The sequence below is a fragment of the Stylophora pistillata genome, chromosome 13 (genome assembly GCF_964205215.1).
Source record: "Stylophora pistillata chromosome 13, jaStyPist1.2, whole genome shotgun sequence".
NCBI classification, from domain to species: domain Eukaryota; kingdom Metazoa; phylum Cnidaria; class Anthozoa; order Scleractinia; family Pocilloporidae; genus Stylophora; species Stylophora pistillata.
In genome coordinates, this window is record NC_142531.1 from 1804517 (window position 1) to 1821293 (window position 16777).

Sequence of the window (16777 nt, forward strand, 5' to 3'; positions counted from 1 at the left end):
GCACCGGCCTGATGGGCCACTAGGTTCGTAAACAGACTTTACCTTTACCAAGTCAATCCTTTAACCCTGCGATGGACCGGCATCCCATCCAGGGGGGGGAAGTAGAAATACTCCTAGTCGCTTCATGCTACAGAAACAGGAGTTAAGCACCGGCCTGATGGGCCACTAGGTTCGTAAACAGACTTTACCTTTACCAAGTCAATCCTTTAACCCTGCGATGGACTGACATCCCATCCAGGGGGGGGAGTAGAAATACTCCTAGTCGCTTCATGCTACAGAAACAGGAGTTAAGCACCGGCCTGATGGGCCACTAGGTTCGTAAACAGACTTTACCTTTACCAAGTCAATCCTTTAACCCTGCGATGGACTGGCATCCCATCCAGGGGGGGGGAAGTAGAAATACTCCTAGTCGCTTCATGCTACAGAAACAGGAGTTAAGCACCGGCCTGATGGGCCACTAGGTTCGTAAACAGACTTTACCTTTACCAAGTCAATCCTTTAACCCTGCGATGGACTGACATCCCATCCAGGGGGGGGGAAGTAGAAATACTCCTAGTCGCTTCATGCTACAGAAACAGGAGTTAAGCACCGGCCTGATGGGCCACTAGGTTCGTAAACAGACTTTACCTTTACCAAGTCAATCCTTTAACCCTGCGATGGACTGACATCCCATCCAGGGGGGGGAGTAGAAATACTCCTAGTCGCTTCATGCTACAGAAACAGGAGTTAAGCACCGGCCTGATGGGCCACTAGGTTCGTAAACAGACTTTACCTTTACCAAGTCAATCCTTTAACCCTGCGATGGACTGGCATCCCATCCAGGGGGGGGGAAGTAGAAATACTCCTAGTCGCTTCATGCTACAGAAACAGGAGTTAAGCACCGGCCTGATGGGCCACTAGGTTCGTAAACAGACTTTACCTTTACCAAGTCAATCCTTTAACCCTGCGATGGACTGACATCCCATCCAGGGGGGAGTAGAAATACTCCTAGTCGCTTCATGCTACAGAAACAGGAGTTAAGCACCGGCCTGATGGGCCACTAGGTTCGTAAACAGACTTTACCTTTACCAAGTCAATCCTTTAGGTGTATTCTGTAACATTTTTGGGCGTAGGACAGGTTGCTTAGGTCGCTTAGAGGCTATTGCCGGGAATAATTATAACAAAGTGATAAACACGTGCGTAGCACTGTCATGTCCTCGACTTCTTCCATGATCGTATTCGTCGCTTCATTTGCTTCTTTACTTTTGATGAAGCACCCTTCAAGGGTCAGGAAGTCCTCGAGGGCTGAAAAGTACAACATCATTCCAACACTTCAACTTCGCAAAGATAAATTTCATCTCTTGCTTGTAAACATTATTTCAATATATGAAGAACATCGTTAAAAATATCAAATTCTGACATTTTCCTTAACCATAATCACCTCTAAATACAAATTACCTACTTATATAATACCCAGGAATCAAGATAACTTTATGACAAAAAACCAGATCTAAGTTGATACATCAGTGTATATTCTTATTACAATCTGCATAAGACTAATATTCACTGTCTACAACTTACATGACCGAATCTAATAATTTTCGACCAGTTTGACGTGACGAATAATAAAACAGATGCTTATGTCGAAATAAGGAAGACTTTTTCGTTCTTATTCAGTTATAACCCGGCGTGAAGTAGTGTAAACTAAATAGCATTTGATATCATTGAAAACTGAATCGAAAGGTACTTCACAATACTCTCTCTTTATCAACGTGCTTTGTCTAACAACATTTCTTCTCTTTACCTAAACTTGCAGTTTTATTTCTATGGATTCTAAGACAATTTTTAGCAGATATAAACTTAGTATTATTTGGAAACCACACATTAGATCGATTAGATCGGTCCTGCTTTATGTCACCTCAATCTGGACTACCTGTAACAAGGAGAGTCTAGGTCGTGTTTTAAAATTGCAGAAAAGAGCAGCCAAGGTAATTTCTGATGCTGACAACCAAACGTCTAGTGTCAAGCTGTTTAATAGACTTCAGTTACGAGGAATCCAAAATAGCTAAATGCTGCGTTGCGTACAAACGTATTAAACGTGAAGTACCCTTTTATACCGAAGGCTCTTTAGTACTTAATCATGTCAGCAACATAATCGTGCTACAAGATACTTGTAGGCTCTACTTGTTGTTTTTCTTATAAAACGTAACTGAAACTCGGTAAAGAGAGTGGTTCTTAGAACTGATAGCGGCCTCATACAAATTAGTGCATCTAATTTCGCACCAAATGGAGGCAACTGATGGTAGCTTTGGGCTTACTCATAAATTAAGTACTAATAATTCTCTACATACTGCTTATTATCCTGAGGGAGATTCTAGTGTAAATCACTTAATGGTTAAATATCTCATTTCCATCGCCTTGGAATTTTATAGCTTTCTCTTTTTCAAAAGGTTTAAACATTTCCCCACTTGCTTTTTACATTGAATACTTTGAGTTTCTAAAATACAAGACAACTTTTTAAGCTGGAAATTAACACCTTAGGGGATTTCAAATTGTTTGTTACTTACTGAAAAATCCTAAAAAACGTAAAAACTATTTACCCAGAATCCCGCGACATTGGAACAAACTTATGACGATTTAACCATGTTCACCGGTTACCAATGATGATTAGAAATCTTAACCATTGTTAATGTCTTAACTAACTCAGGGTAAAAAGGAATAACGGGTGCACAAGACTCCAGTGTTATGAAAGTTTCTTCTGTGAAGAAGGAATGTCATCTTTCCGCATCTACAAAACCTGAGGTTTCTGTACATTCCTTGTCACCCTTAATCCGTTTATACCGTCGTGCGTCACGGTCCATGCTACCAGCACTATGTAGATCACGGACTCTTGAACGCTGTTGGTAAAATAAAGATATTTAGCCAACAAACACAAACAACACTGAAAAATTACTGTTAGTAATGGAGCTGTGAAAAAACAATTTTCATTCACTCCTGAACTGAGCGCCATGTTCTCATTTCCTGTTTTTGCTCTATCGTCCACAAGCGTGGGAGGTAGTGTTTCAGTCCTTATTACACGACTCGGCCAGTCAGAGGGCCAATAACTAAAATCAACCAATCAAAATGCTCTATTGCCGGTCCAATATTCTCTAAGTATTGGACCGGGCACTGTCCCGAATGGTACCGCACCTGTGTCCCTTTGAACTTCAGTCGTATAATAAATCTCTTATTAACCAAGCTTGCTCGGGACCGTACTGGAAGAATATCGGCCCTCGGTCTTTTCTGTACGGACCTCGCTGCGCTCGGTCCGTACTGTCAAGACCTCGGGCCGATATTCTCCCAGTACGGCCCTCGCGCTTGGTCAATAAGATATATTTATTACTCTTAATTTCATTCTGCCACATATGTATACGTAGTTACAAAAAATGATGTTTAGTAGTTTTGATTTGTTTTTGTTTTTGTTTTTTTGATTTTTTTTTTTTCATGGTTATGCTTATGTCGTGGCTGTCCTCCCTAGCGCATAATCTTCTTATACTTATGCTTAGTATGCTTACGTCGCTACCAAGGACCGGGCTTCATCAACTATGATATTGTTGGCCATACGACAAGATTTTACCTGACGACTGAAAAGTTATTTATATATATCTTATTAACCAAGCGCGAGGGCCGTACTGGGAGAATATTGGCCCGAGGTCTTGACAGTACGGACCGAGCGCAGCGAGGTCCGTAAAAAAAAGACCGAGGGCCGATATTCTTCCAGTACGGTCCCGAACAAGCTTGGTTAATAAGAGATTTATTACACGACTGAAGTTCAAAGGGACACAAGTGCGGTATCATTCGGGACCATTCGGGACAGTGCCCGGTCCAATACTGAGAGAATATTGACCGGCAATAGAGCATTTTGATTGGTTGATTTTAGTTATTGGCCCTCTGACTTCCCGAGTCGTGTGATAAAAAGAGTTATCACAGAGCATCTATAAGTAAAAAAGAAACACACACCCCAAGGAACTCTCCTGAAAAAAGTTATATATCTGTCAAACACATGGATTGACTGTGATTACATCAATTCGTCAGTTAGATGACTCAGTTCTGCTCAGGTTGTCAAAACATCATTTGGCGTCTTTTACAGTAAGCAGCCTTTTTTTATTTTAAAAAATCACACTGAATGTTTGACCATCTATGATAATGGCATAAAAAGAGTTTTTTTTTATTAATTTTAATGAGAACAATTAAATGAATAGGATTTTGAATATTGTAACAATTGAACAGTTGATTTTGAATATTGTAACAGTTGAAAATTCCAATGGCGTTGATTTCTAATGGTAATTGAACTGAGTGGAGTGCAATTTGGTCTGAAATCATACGCGTGATTTGAAATCACAAGTATGATTTCAGACCAAATTGCACGACAAGAGGTTCAATTACCACATTATTACATCCATTTTGAAATCGCCCAAATACAGGACTTGGTCAATTCAAATATTTTATTGATGCAGGACTGAGCCGGTTTTTAAATAAAAAGCGGAACCGGAAACGCTTTTACATCTTATTTTGTATGCAAAACAGAAAGACTTTGACGTCACGTGTCAAAAACTCAGCCAAGCATAAAATGATGCAATTAAGAGCAAAAAAAATGGTGCAATTCGTGAATAAATTCCACCAGTTAGAGCCAATCAGATTACAGCGACCACCAGTGATTTCCAAATGGATGTAATAAATCCTCTTAACCCTTCAAACCCTGGGAGTGACCAGCATCTGATTTCTCCATACAATAATACTGCTGAATCATTCAATAAGCTCATGAGAATAAAGGAAGTGATCGACAAACTAAGAAGCTTTGATTGTCAAACGAATTCTCCTTGTCAGCACTAAAGGAAATGTATAGAGAAGAGTTTGGAGAATATGGATACTGAATGTTAAAGTGTAAAGGCTTCACAAGAAGTACTATTGAGAGTTAATGGTTAAGATACCTTTCTAAGAATATACAGGTATTTGGGGCTTGTTCCAGGTTTAGAATTCATCTGAGTGCTCTACAAGTTGCTGTTCCCATGGGCACATAAAATAAATGGTATAAAAGGAAAGTTGTTGGAAAAAATTCTTCTCTTGATCGAAATCTAAGATTTTTGGTGTTGATTTGAGACTCACAGCTATCACCCTAAGGGCATGGAAATTATACATTCTACACAATGTGTTTAAAGGTTACCCTGACTTTTGTCATTGTTTCACTGCATGGTTATAAATATTTGGACAACCCAAAATACCAAAACTACCATCTCAGAACAAGACAAGAAAAAAGTGTGTGGTCAAATTCATATACTTTGTTGCAATTTGTAATTGTTCCACTATTGAATATCAACTAGATGCAGGTTAAATTCTTGAAGCTTACTAAGCGTGATAGTGATTATTTCTCACATTGAATCAATTGAAATTAGGCTTTTAATTAAAAGAATATTTTGAATTACCTGTTCACTTTCAGGTTCAGAGTCTGTATCAGTATCAACCATCAAATACTTCTTCTCCCTGTAAAAGTACTTCTTCTGCAGCAAATACAGCACTACAATGTCGCACAAAACTGTAGCCTACAATGGTAGAAACAAGGCATGACGAAATTTCATCGTGTAAAGGGTGTGACTTCCATATGTTGAGTTTGTCCAAATAAGGCATTCCCAATAATTCTGATTGAACTACAGTGTCTTCATATATTTCTTTCAAATATCCTTTGCTTAATCAATTGCCTGCCTTAAATGGTTTACAGTCAATTTGCCACCGCAACAAACTTGCCACCACCCATCTTCTTTGTTTCACACGAGAGGCTACACATAATGTTTAAAAGTCAAATTGCCACCAGTGACGATGTCACTTTCATTGGTGGCAAAGTTTGTGGTGGCAAGTTTGTTGTGGTGGTGAATTGACAAGGTACCCCTTAGATACATGCCCTCCATTGGTGAAATAGTTAACTTGACCCACCTCTCTTTCCACTGCCCTCCCAATTCACCCAGTGCCACTGTCCTTTCCCTCACTCTCTTAATCAAGTCAAGATCTCATAAAATAGATAGGATCCCAGATCTGATTTGCACACACAAAAATGTAGGTTGTAAGGGTTCCAATAATTATTGCTGACATAATTTACTCTTACCTCCAAACATTCTGGGAGTTCTAGCAAAAGTTGAAACTTACCATAACATTTTCCACTTAATTACAGTATGCCTGGATAAATCAGTATTCCTAGAAAAATTCACCCCCTTTAAAGCAAAATACAAGACAATCCCCCCTAAAGTTTATCATCTGGTGACAAATGCGTTGTTTGTAAGTTACTGTTAGTAAAAGTAGCATAAGTATCTAGTTTAATGTTACTTACAATGCCAAGCAAGGCAAGGCCTGAACCCAAATTAAGGAACAGTGGAATCGCACTAAACTTTCCTCCCTACAGACATGAGAAAATGGCAATTGATGTGGGCATATCATGAAAGAGAACAAATTTAACATACTCACAGCTCAAATTACAGAGAATGTAATCTTGACACTTGAACATTACCTCTCCATAAACCATGATCATGAATCGTATTCCATAAGCCTTAAACAAAGTCCTGTAAAGAACATCGTCTTGAACAAAGTAATTAGCATGTCTGAAACAAAGTTGACATAGGTATTTTGACTTGAACTAACCAAGAATACAGAAAATCAGTGATAACTGAAAGTTATCTGATAGAAGTAAATCTACTATTTATTTACAAGTCCAGTAAACCCTAAGCTCCAAGCTTCAGTATCAATTGCAGTTGCAAAAATATTATTGTGATTAAAATTAGAATTTGTGTTCCAAGGGAACTATAAAGGATAAAAGTCTACACAAACTGACTTCCAACATTACTGACTGTTACATATGATGCACGATCCTCACAGTAGATAGCGCTATTTAAGCAATAGCGAAAATCAGACCTGAAAAAAAATCAGGCCTGTATGGGATTCGAACCACTGACCTCTGCGATACTAGTGCAGCGCTCTACCAATTGAGCTAACAAGCCAACTGGGAGCAGGCCGTTAAGTTGATTCGCAATAAACCCGTGAAAGTGATAAATGAGATACAATGAAATATATGAAGTTATATATTTTGTACTGCGGTATTAGATACATACGATGCACGATCCTCGCAGTAGTTAGCGCTATTTAAGCAATAGCGAAAATCAGACCTGAAAAAATCATTTTTTTTAGCGCTATTTAAGCAATAGTGAAAAATCAGACCCGAAAAAATCATTTTTTTTCAGGTCTGATTTTCGCTATTGCTTAAATAGCGCTAACTACTGCGAGGATCGTGCATCAAATGTATCTAATACCGCAGTACAAAATATATAACTTCATATATTTCATTGTATCTCATTTATCACTTTCACGGGTTTATTACGAATCAACTTAACAGCCTGCTCCCAGTTGGCTTGTTAGCTCAATTGGTAGAGCGCTGCACTAGTATCGCAAAGGTCAGTGGTTCGAATCTCATACAGGCCTGATTTTTTTTATTTTTTTTTTTTCCGGTCTGATTTTCGCTATTGCTTAAATAGCGTTATCTACTGCGAGGATCGTGCATCATATGTATCTAATACCGCAGTACAAAATATATGAACTTCGTATATTTCATTGTATCTCATTACTGACTGTCTTGAAAATAAGCCTGTTCTTATTTGTGTGATCTCTGAAACAAATGCTGCTAAGAGAAAGCTTAAGTTATGATGAAATATCAGGACCTAAACGATCTGTTAAGATCACCGATCACTTCACGTGCACCTCCACCAATGTAATCTATTGCATACCTTGCACTTATTACAAAAAGATATACATCGGCGAAACAGGCAGAAGACTAGGTGACCGATTCCGAGAACACCTTTGAGACGTGGAAAGGAATGACAAGGACACATCGAAACTAGTCGCTAGACATTTTAATTTACCTAACCATGCTAAGAAACATATGGCAATCTGCGGTCTTTCCTTGCACTTAGGTAGCATGGAAAGCCGTAAAACTCTTGAACAAAAGCTCATCTTTCAAACCGGCAGTCTAAATCCCACAGGGATCAACGAATGCTTTTCATTCCACTAATTTATTCATGTTTTTCTCGTTGCCATGTTCCCACCAATAACGTAGCTCCATTTTCTTCTGCCTTTAAAAGCACACACAACCTACAATTCCTCTATTCGCTCCGACGAAGGGCTAATGCTCGAAACGTCAGCTTTTGTAATCGTTATGTTGGCCAATTTACCATTTCAACTTTGTTGATATATCCAAATTATTAAGTTATGATGGACTTGCATCCAACAAGACAGAGTGCATAAGCTTCACATGCCAAACTTTGTCAATATAATCACTTTTGAATACCTACTGAGAGGAGGGTCAGTAAAAAAAAAGGAATTTTCCAAAATACATGTCACAGTAGCTACTTTCAGGTTCTTTTCTGGCTGAATAGAGTAATGCAAACATCTGTCTAGTACTCATGGTCCTGAAACATTACAGGGAAGGGAAGTCACAAAGGGTAGTCACAATTGTATACACATACCTGAAATTATAGCCTGGTGCTATTGGTGATTTAGAGTCATCCAATCTAGAAGGAAGAAAAACATTCAGTAAAATATTGATTAAGCACACCCACCGACTCTTTTAAAGGGAAAAAAAATTTTCGATTGAAGCCATGGTTGCAGAACTAATTACAGTTTACACCAAAATTATATAATTCATATTAGGGACTTTAAGCACTCAGGACGGCAACGCCACAGAAGATGCCGATTAAAAAATGAGCTTTTACTTTTAGTTAGAATTTCGAAAATGGCTGCATCTGTTTACCGTCTCACGGGGAGCCAGACCTCAAACTCAACATAACGCATAAAAGTAGCATGGAGTTCCAAATGTAAATTAAAATAATTTGCCACCGCGGTTTCGTTTTGCAGACGACGCAAATTTTGGTGATTTCTCGTTGTTGTTTTGCAAAGGATGGCTAAGAAATGAACAAAGTTTTAAAATGCTGGGCTATTGTTCTGCCAATTAGATCTGTTGTTTTTCCCAGTTCTCATTGCCATAGCCATTGTGGTTTGCTTGAAGTCCCTATTAACTGAGTGGGAGGACTGGGTTGGAGGACTGGGTAGGAGGACTGGGTAGGAGGACTGGGTAGGAGGACTGGGTAGGAGGACTGGGTTGGAGGACTGGGTAGGAGGACTGGGTAGGAGGACTGGGTAGGAGGACTGGGTAGGAGGACTGGGTAGGAGGACTGGGTTGGAGGACTGGGTAGGAGGACTGGGTAGGAGGACTGGGTTGGAGGACTGGGTAGGAGGACTGGGTAGGAACATGTTTAGCTGCAGGTCATGACCTACAGTCAGAGAACAGCAAGAACTATGGGTCAAGGCTATAAGTCAAATATTTTCTCCCTGGCCTGACCTAACTAAGACAATATTAAGCCTTTTATCATGTGATTGACTGTTACTCTTTCTCATTCTTCCTTTCTTCTCCCAGCCTTCATCTTATTGGGTCACACGCTTTATTCCAACCCTACTCAGACCACCATATACAACTCTCACATGGGTATCTCTTTATAATGACTTTTAATAAAAGAGTGTAAACATGGCCATTGATGTGGTGTGATAAAGATATTTATTTTTTAACTAATGGTAGGAAGCTTCACTATAATCCAAGCTGAGTAAACTATTACTTAAAAAAAAAAAAATTCCAATTGGACGCATTCCAGATAAAAACATTTTAAATTAATCACCTTATGAATGAGTACTTAGGTTCACAGAAATATGCCAGAGGGTCAAAATTACAGTTCCATGTTATGACTATGGCAATCACCCCACCCTTAAAAGAAAATGAAAAGAAAAAAAACAAAGATTAAAAGTGTTTATTGAAATGAAAGAAAATCAAAGGTAGGATGTGGATATCAGGGGCTCCTTATGTTTTGAAGTGGAAGGGAACCAAGGGGAGAATGTTTAAGAAAAAACCACACCTTGAAGTGAACTTTTTATGTCTAATTTGATCTCATGGTTGATAGATACACACACTTATCTGTAATCTGGACCTTAGCCTCTAATAAGAATCCTTAGTAAGGATATGTATTTTATTTTTTCATATTATGAGAGACCTCTCTGAACAAATTCCCCAATAACATCGCCATGACATACCTTAAAAGCAATATCTTCGAAGTCCACACCTGCCAATTCTACCATTTTTCCAAGCTTGAAGATTGGACAGAGATGATCAGTGTGTGGGTCATAATTGCAGTTCTTCAAGTAGTTTGCATTTTCTGTCTTGATGTTTCTCCTAAATCATCCAGGAGCATAGAAACAAACAAATATCACAATCCACTATCCAACATGACCTCTTTTAATTTGTACCACTAGTTCAAAACTATCTTTTTTAAATTATTATATACTTACAGAGATTCGCCAAACTTTGGAAACTGTACATTGTTCTTTATGAGAAGGGTGAAATCCTTGGCAGCATCAAGAAGTGGAGTAGTGTGACTATTAAAGACATTTACAATTTTAAAACAACTTTGGGTTAATGTGGTATACCACAACTTAAACAAAAAGACTCAGAACCGCTATTAAAAAGGGCATTGGGGTTTATTACAAACCGTAAAACTGTAGAAAAAATTATCCAAAACCCCAAAATCCCAAAAAAGTTTCAATCAAAACTGAAAATCCCATGGAAAATTGTCAACACCAACAAATTTTCACGTTCAGTTATGAAAACCCTAATCAGTCTGATGCACTGGTGACAAGTGGAGCATACAGAGGTTTCACAGCTATTTAACATCAGTCGAGATGCAAAATTGCCACTTGGATTGAAGAGAAACAAGAACCCATCTAGGAAAAACCCAAAATCACATTGGATACCAAATCCTAAAACTCCTTCACTTGGCATTTTTTATGGGAAACAGAAAACCAGATGCTAAAAAACGGTAAAATCTGCAAAATGCAATGCACACCAAAACCGAAAAAAGAAACAAAGTTTTTTGGCACAAAAGCTGAAAAACTTGTCCAAAACAAAGCCAAAACCCCAAACAGAGTAACCGAATGCTCCCCTCCCACGAAATCTCACATACCTTAAATTGTAACCCGGCATGGGAAGGTCATCAATCTCTACTGGGCACCAGGCGTAAATTTCGCAAACTTGACCATAGGGAGGTCTATCAGCTTTTACGCATTTCCCAGTCTTGAAGCCTTTATGTGAACAATAGAGAAAACCATATATATAAATGAGAATTTTATCCTTATCACAATGCAAGTTCTACATGACCCAACAAAGCTTAACTCTGCAAGTTACTTTTATTATGATTTACTTTGCCAGAATTTGGATTTGTAACAGGACACAGTTTACTAGTCTTCAGTTCCATTATTCTCATAATTTAGCAGTTTGTTTTAGTAAATTAAATCATTAAAAATTTTGTAAAGATTGCAAAATTTTGCACTGAGTGATTATTGGGAGGTTCTTCCCAAAAAGGTCTCCTTTATCAGGTTTCAATTTCATGAAAGGCTGGAAACATCTATCATTTAGATATTCAAAAGGCATTTGCTAAAACCAATTCAAAAAGGGTTCAGAAAAGGGATGCAGTTCTTATAAGAATAAGAATTCATTTTTGAAAGGGATACCAAGAGGTAAACTGACACTGTGAATGGCCTACCATTGCCATTCTTGACAGGTTCAAAAGGAGTACAATCACTGTCATTTTTGCATCTCACATCAGCAAGGTCTGGGTCCTCAGGACACTTGGACTGAGTTTGGTTGGGTGAGATTACCATGTTTGTCATGACAAACACAGCATCATTTTCCTTTTTGAGAATAGGTATAGAAAAAAATAAGATACATGTGAGTGTGATCTTTTGTATTGCCCTACCTATGTTGAACACTTGAGTCATTAATTTGGCATTTTGCCTAAAAATTGCTAACCAAATTTTTTCTACTTGCAATAGTGCCAAAAATGGTTGCATGTTGGAGCTTTGTCTATTTTCAAGTGTAGAGGGACCCTCTCTACCTTAGCAATGAAAATGTGCATAATCTATTCAAGGCTGTGGATAGTAGTTAGAGAAAGAACCTGAAAAGTTTTTAAGCATACCTCTGAGGGTATCACAAAATCAGATGAGTCCCAAACATGAAATCCACCATACAGAAAGAGTTCCCTGCTCTTGTTTGTTAAATTTGTGAATGACAATCCCTTGACTTTTGTGGTCACTGAACTGTATGGCTTCTGAAACTCTTGGTAACCCTTCTTGTAAACAATCACATATCTGCAAGTTTTAAAGGCTTCAGAAAACGTACCAGGCCATTCTTTTGTAAATAAAATGAACTGTTCTTTCTTATACATAAGAAATGTATTCACTATCTATGATTAAGAAAATAATTGAGGAATTTATCAAGATATAGGGACTGATTATTGGAATCTTTCCGGGAGCCGCTGTCATTTGATAATTAAGGAAGCATATGTATGCTTGTGGCAATCTGCGGTCTTTCCTTACACTCAGGTAGCATGGAAAGCCGTAAAACTCTTGAACAAAAGCTCATCTTTCAAACCGGCAGTCTAAATCCCACAGGGATCAACGAATGCTTTTCATTCCACTAATTTATTCGTGTTTTTCTCCTTGCCATGTTCCCACCAATAACGTAGCTCCATTTTCTGCCTTGAAAAGCACACACTCCCCAAAATTCCTCTATACGCTCCGACGAAGGGCTGACGCTCGAAACGTCAGCTTTCGTAATCGTTACGGTGGCCAATTTACCATTTCAACTTTGTTGATATATCCAAATTATTTCGTTACTCCCACCGACACAGCTCCAGTTTCTTTCGAAACTATCAGCCTTTATTCATATGTATGCTAGCTTGTTTTTAGACTAATTGAAGCAGAAATTCACCGGCACTCATTCAGGTGCCCGTAAGTCAAACCCTTGATTACACCTGCATTTTCAAATACACCATTTTACATGAGGATATTTTCCTTATTCATGTTCAAGATTTTTTTCTTACTCTGTTTCTTACATCAATGAAATTAAACAAAGAAATCGAGGTCTCACGCAGCAAAAGTGAGAAAAGAATGATAGGATAAAATACATGTAATAATAAAGTTTTAATTCTTGCAGTTTCGCAGAAATTCCATTTTACGCTCAAATGAGCACCAGAGTCAAGGTAAGGCTTACAAGAGCTCACTTTTCATCGAAATTAATCAGAATATGACCATGTAAAGAAAATGCATTGGCTACAAAATGATCTCCAAATCAGCACTTGAATAAAGCTGAATAAGTTGTCTTTGAATTATTCCTTAGTAACAGCTCGAACTCGCATGCATGCGAGCAAATATCAGTTGGAACACTTACCCTATAATGTAAACAATAATAAGCAGTTGTATCAAGCGATTAATCAGTCCAACCTTCTTGCTTTTTATATGCACTATCTTAGCAGTATCATACTCGAACACCGCCGATAATACGCTGTCACAAACCTTCCCGCAAGAGACCATCTTGACCTCTCCTAACGGACAATGTACGTTGTGTAACATTACACCAACTTTCCACGGGGGTCCCCTTGTATCCGGTAGTTTGGAAAATATAAAATGGCAGAATTCGGAACCGGAACCGGAATACTTGGAATACCCGGAATTCCCGGAGTGACCGAAAAATAATAAATTTTAAAAAAATAAAAGCAAATTAATTAATGAATAAGAATATTGATGATTAAAAACTAATGGTAAGTTCACGACTCAATAAAATAATTTAAAACGAAATTTTTCTCTAAGGGTCCCCCCCCCCCCAAAAAAAAAACACTTACCGGCACTGTTCATGGAGATGCCCGTACATATTAGGATTTAAAAAAGTCTGCGTCAGGCCAGTAGCCCATACAGCCTAAGCGACGAAATATTTGTACTCTCCCTTCCCCCTGGATGGGATGCTAGTCCATCACATGGTTACTCCCCGTTTTAAATTCGCCTCCACCCGTTTACACACCTGTAGGATGTCTAGGGCGCCATGACAGTTAGGCCGCCACGCTTTTCCAGCCGGAACCATTGCAGAAGATTAAACAAATGCAATATTTCCAATTAGTTTAATAGTTCAATTGTAAAAAGCTCCGAACTATTACAAATTAATACTCTACCTTAAATAATTATTAACCACACATTGGGAGCTATCAAAGCAGCTACCATTAAGACCAGCCGTCTACCGGTTAAAATTTAGAGATAGTCAGTTACTCGACACCTTTTCGCGTTTATTATATATACCTTGAATATATAGCTTTGAATGTAAACCTTGTTTAGAAGAATCCTTCAGTAGGGAGAGTAGAAATATTTGGTTGCTTAGGCTGTATAGGCTACTGGCCTGACGCAGACTTTTTTAATTCTAATACGTGCATCTCCATGAAGGGTGCCGGTATGTGTTTTCTTTGGGACCCTCAGAGAAAAATTCCGTATTAAATTATTTAATTAAGTTGTGAACTTACCATTAATTTTTAACCATCAATATTCTTATTTATTTATCAATTTATTATTTTTTGGTCATTCCGGGAATTCCGGGTATTCCAAGTATTCCGGTTCCGGTTCCGACTCCGAATTCCGGCATTCCTTGTTTTCCAAACTACCCTTGTATCCCGTATCACGCCGACGTCAGGGGCTCGAGGGTTATCTAACAGTAATCATTGAATTTGAAGTTAGGAAATCAAGAGATTCTTCAATGCTTGATTTAATGAAAAAATTGCAACGTATTCTCTTTGATAACTGTAGTGCTATATTATAATTATTTCGTAGACGATTATTTGTGCGGAATCAACACGTAACCGGATTCACAATTACTGAAACAACTGTATCAAATCAATTCATCGGGATCAGTTTTCAATCTGGGCAGAACAGTATATCTATGCAAGTGAAAAAGGCTTCTAGAACAACTGTGACGCGGGAAAAAATTCTATAACCTCACCTGCTATGGGGATCCATAATCCAATAAAAACAAAATAATTTGGATATATCAACAAAGTTGAAATGGTAAAAACAAGTCAAGGGACAAATCACTCCTGGACCACTGCTTTGTCAACTAACTGCCTGCCTGGAAAAGTGACATGCAGTGAGTGGTCAACACAATCTGTAGCATCTACCACAGTCGTTGTAACTCCATCTGTGTGGTCCCTCAAGTCTATTTCAACTGTGTCCGTGATCTGCATCCTCTCAGATGAACAAGGAGGACACACAGATGGAATGGGTTTACAGTCATTGGTTGAAAATACCTGGGAACCTTGAAAACTTTATACTCTCAGAACTGGTTGTAAAATCCTTCCTCATTCCAACAATTAATTCTGCAACGTTGCATGATGGAATGTAATCCGGCACAGAATACTTCAAATTGAAAATAGAATACGAATTGGAAAAGGAAATAATTTCAGAATGAAACGGGAAATATGACCAGGAAGAAATGGGACGCAAGAAAAATGAACTTGAAATGAAGCGATTTGGAGAATAAGGAGAGAAAGTAGTAAAGCCTTGAAAATAAGATTAATTTAGTTAAAAAGCTGAGATTTGCACGTGAGACAAACTTTGAACGGGAGAATACTCAGAGAAAACTGTAATATAATGGATGTTAAGAAGAAGCACCTTATCAAATATTGAAACACTGAATTGGGATTTGTCCTAAATTGCAACAATTAAAAGATAAAAATAAAAGTAGTAACATTATTAGAAATTGTCACTAATCTTGCTCTTTTCTGTATTTTCATTTTAGAAGATTAAAGACGAAAATAAACCCTTTGATTTTTACACCGTTTTCTCAATTACTTTTACGTGGAGTGCTATTAACAAAATTTTAGAAAACACCTCGGGTTAACTCAAGTACTTTCATTCAATCTTTACTCCTTCAACCGCCGCACTCGAATTTTCATTTCAACAACTGATTTTACAGTTTTTACTTGGCACCGTTGTTTTAAAACTCGCCTTTCGAGCAAAACTAAGCGAGTTCAGGAAAACCTAACACTGTGAATTGCTTCGATCATTTAAATCCTTATGTGAAAAGAGAACCGGAGTCGGGAGTTAATTGGCTGATTGACTGAATTGAATTTTCTCATGATGTGAAGATAATTTGGTTTTATCTTCTGCTAAACTGACTTTTCGGACGTTAGCTCTTCGTCAGGGCGAGGGGCTGACGCCTGAAACGCCACCTTTTGAAACCCTTTACTTTACTGTAGCCAAGTTACATTTTCATTCCAGTTGATAAAACTAAGTTATCTTGTATTACCTCCTACCGACGCAAAACCACAGTTTCTTCAGAAACTCCCCTTAATCAAATGTAGACATTGGTTACTGGGATCGATCGGTACATGTGACTCTTTTGTGGAAGGAAATGATAATCCTGACCTTTATCTATCAAAGAAAACTCGTGTAACTCACTTGTCTTTTGTATATCTTTAATTTCAATCAGTCAAAACACCTTGCTGTCTCTTCTCGTAAAATGCTTTCTGATGTATATCGTTCGGAGGCAGAAAACTTAAAGGTTTGTTATCAGATGCAGACGGTTGAAACCCAATAAACAAACGATCATCAAGTTACAATGCAAATATCATTTTAAACAGAGTTTTAAGCGACAGTAAGGCGTACCCTGTCTTCGTGCTTTTGATGATTTAGTTGTCAGCTACCTGTTTCACCTTCCGTACTCAATTTATTGTTTAATTCATTTACAGCCTAAGTATTTTCTGTATTTCTTTGCAAATGATTTAACTTTACCCATCACTATAGAAGCTGACCACGCCTGTTTTGTTCCTTTAGATCGGATCTGCTGGTGCAGTTTTTGGTTTTGTGG

At 38.1% G+C, this 16777-nt stretch overlaps 1 protein-coding gene across 3 annotated transcripts; it reads right to left on the reverse strand.

Annotated features, from left to right (window-relative positions):
- Positions 1-1317: 1317 nt before the first annotated feature.
- LOC111345319 (P2X purinoceptor 4-like) lies at positions 1318-13495 on the reverse strand. Of its 3 annotated transcripts, none has more exons than XM_088743119.1 (13): positions 13322-13495; positions 12069-12240; positions 11637-11784; positions 11058-11175; positions 10387-10473; positions 10132-10270; positions 9723-9808; positions 8520-8564; positions 6515-6605; positions 6338-6403; positions 5442-5558; positions 4966-5019; positions 1318-2876 (listed from the first exon to the last, which is right to left on the reverse strand). In XM_088743119.1, exons 1-12 carry the CDS (start codon positions 13462-13464, stop codon positions 4990-4992), a joined length of 1242 nt encoding a protein of 413 aa, XP_088599245.1. In that variant the 5' UTR covers positions 13465-13495; the 3' UTR covers positions 1318-2876; positions 4966-4989. The 3 variants fall into 3 exon arrangements, with proteins under 3 accessions (XP_088599245.1, XP_088599244.1, XP_088599243.1); XM_088743118.1 differs by having other exon boundaries at positions 4950-5019; XM_088743117.1 differs by lacking the exon at positions 4966-5019.
- Positions 13496-16777: the final 3282 nt, after the last annotated feature.

Coding starts and splice junctions, on each gene's coding strand:
- LOC111345319 (XM_088743117.1), bottom strand. CDS start 13,464: ATGGTCTCTTGCGGGAAGGTTTGTGACAGCGTATTATCGGCGGTGTTC. Junction 12,241..13,321: donor ATTATTGTTTACATTATAGG/GTAAGTGTTCCA, acceptor TAAAACTTGCAG/ATATGTGATTGTTTACAAGA. Junction 2,877..5,441: donor CTGAACCTGAAAGTGAACAG/GTAATTCAAAAT, acceptor TTTTACCAACAG/CGTTCAAGAGTCCGTGATCT.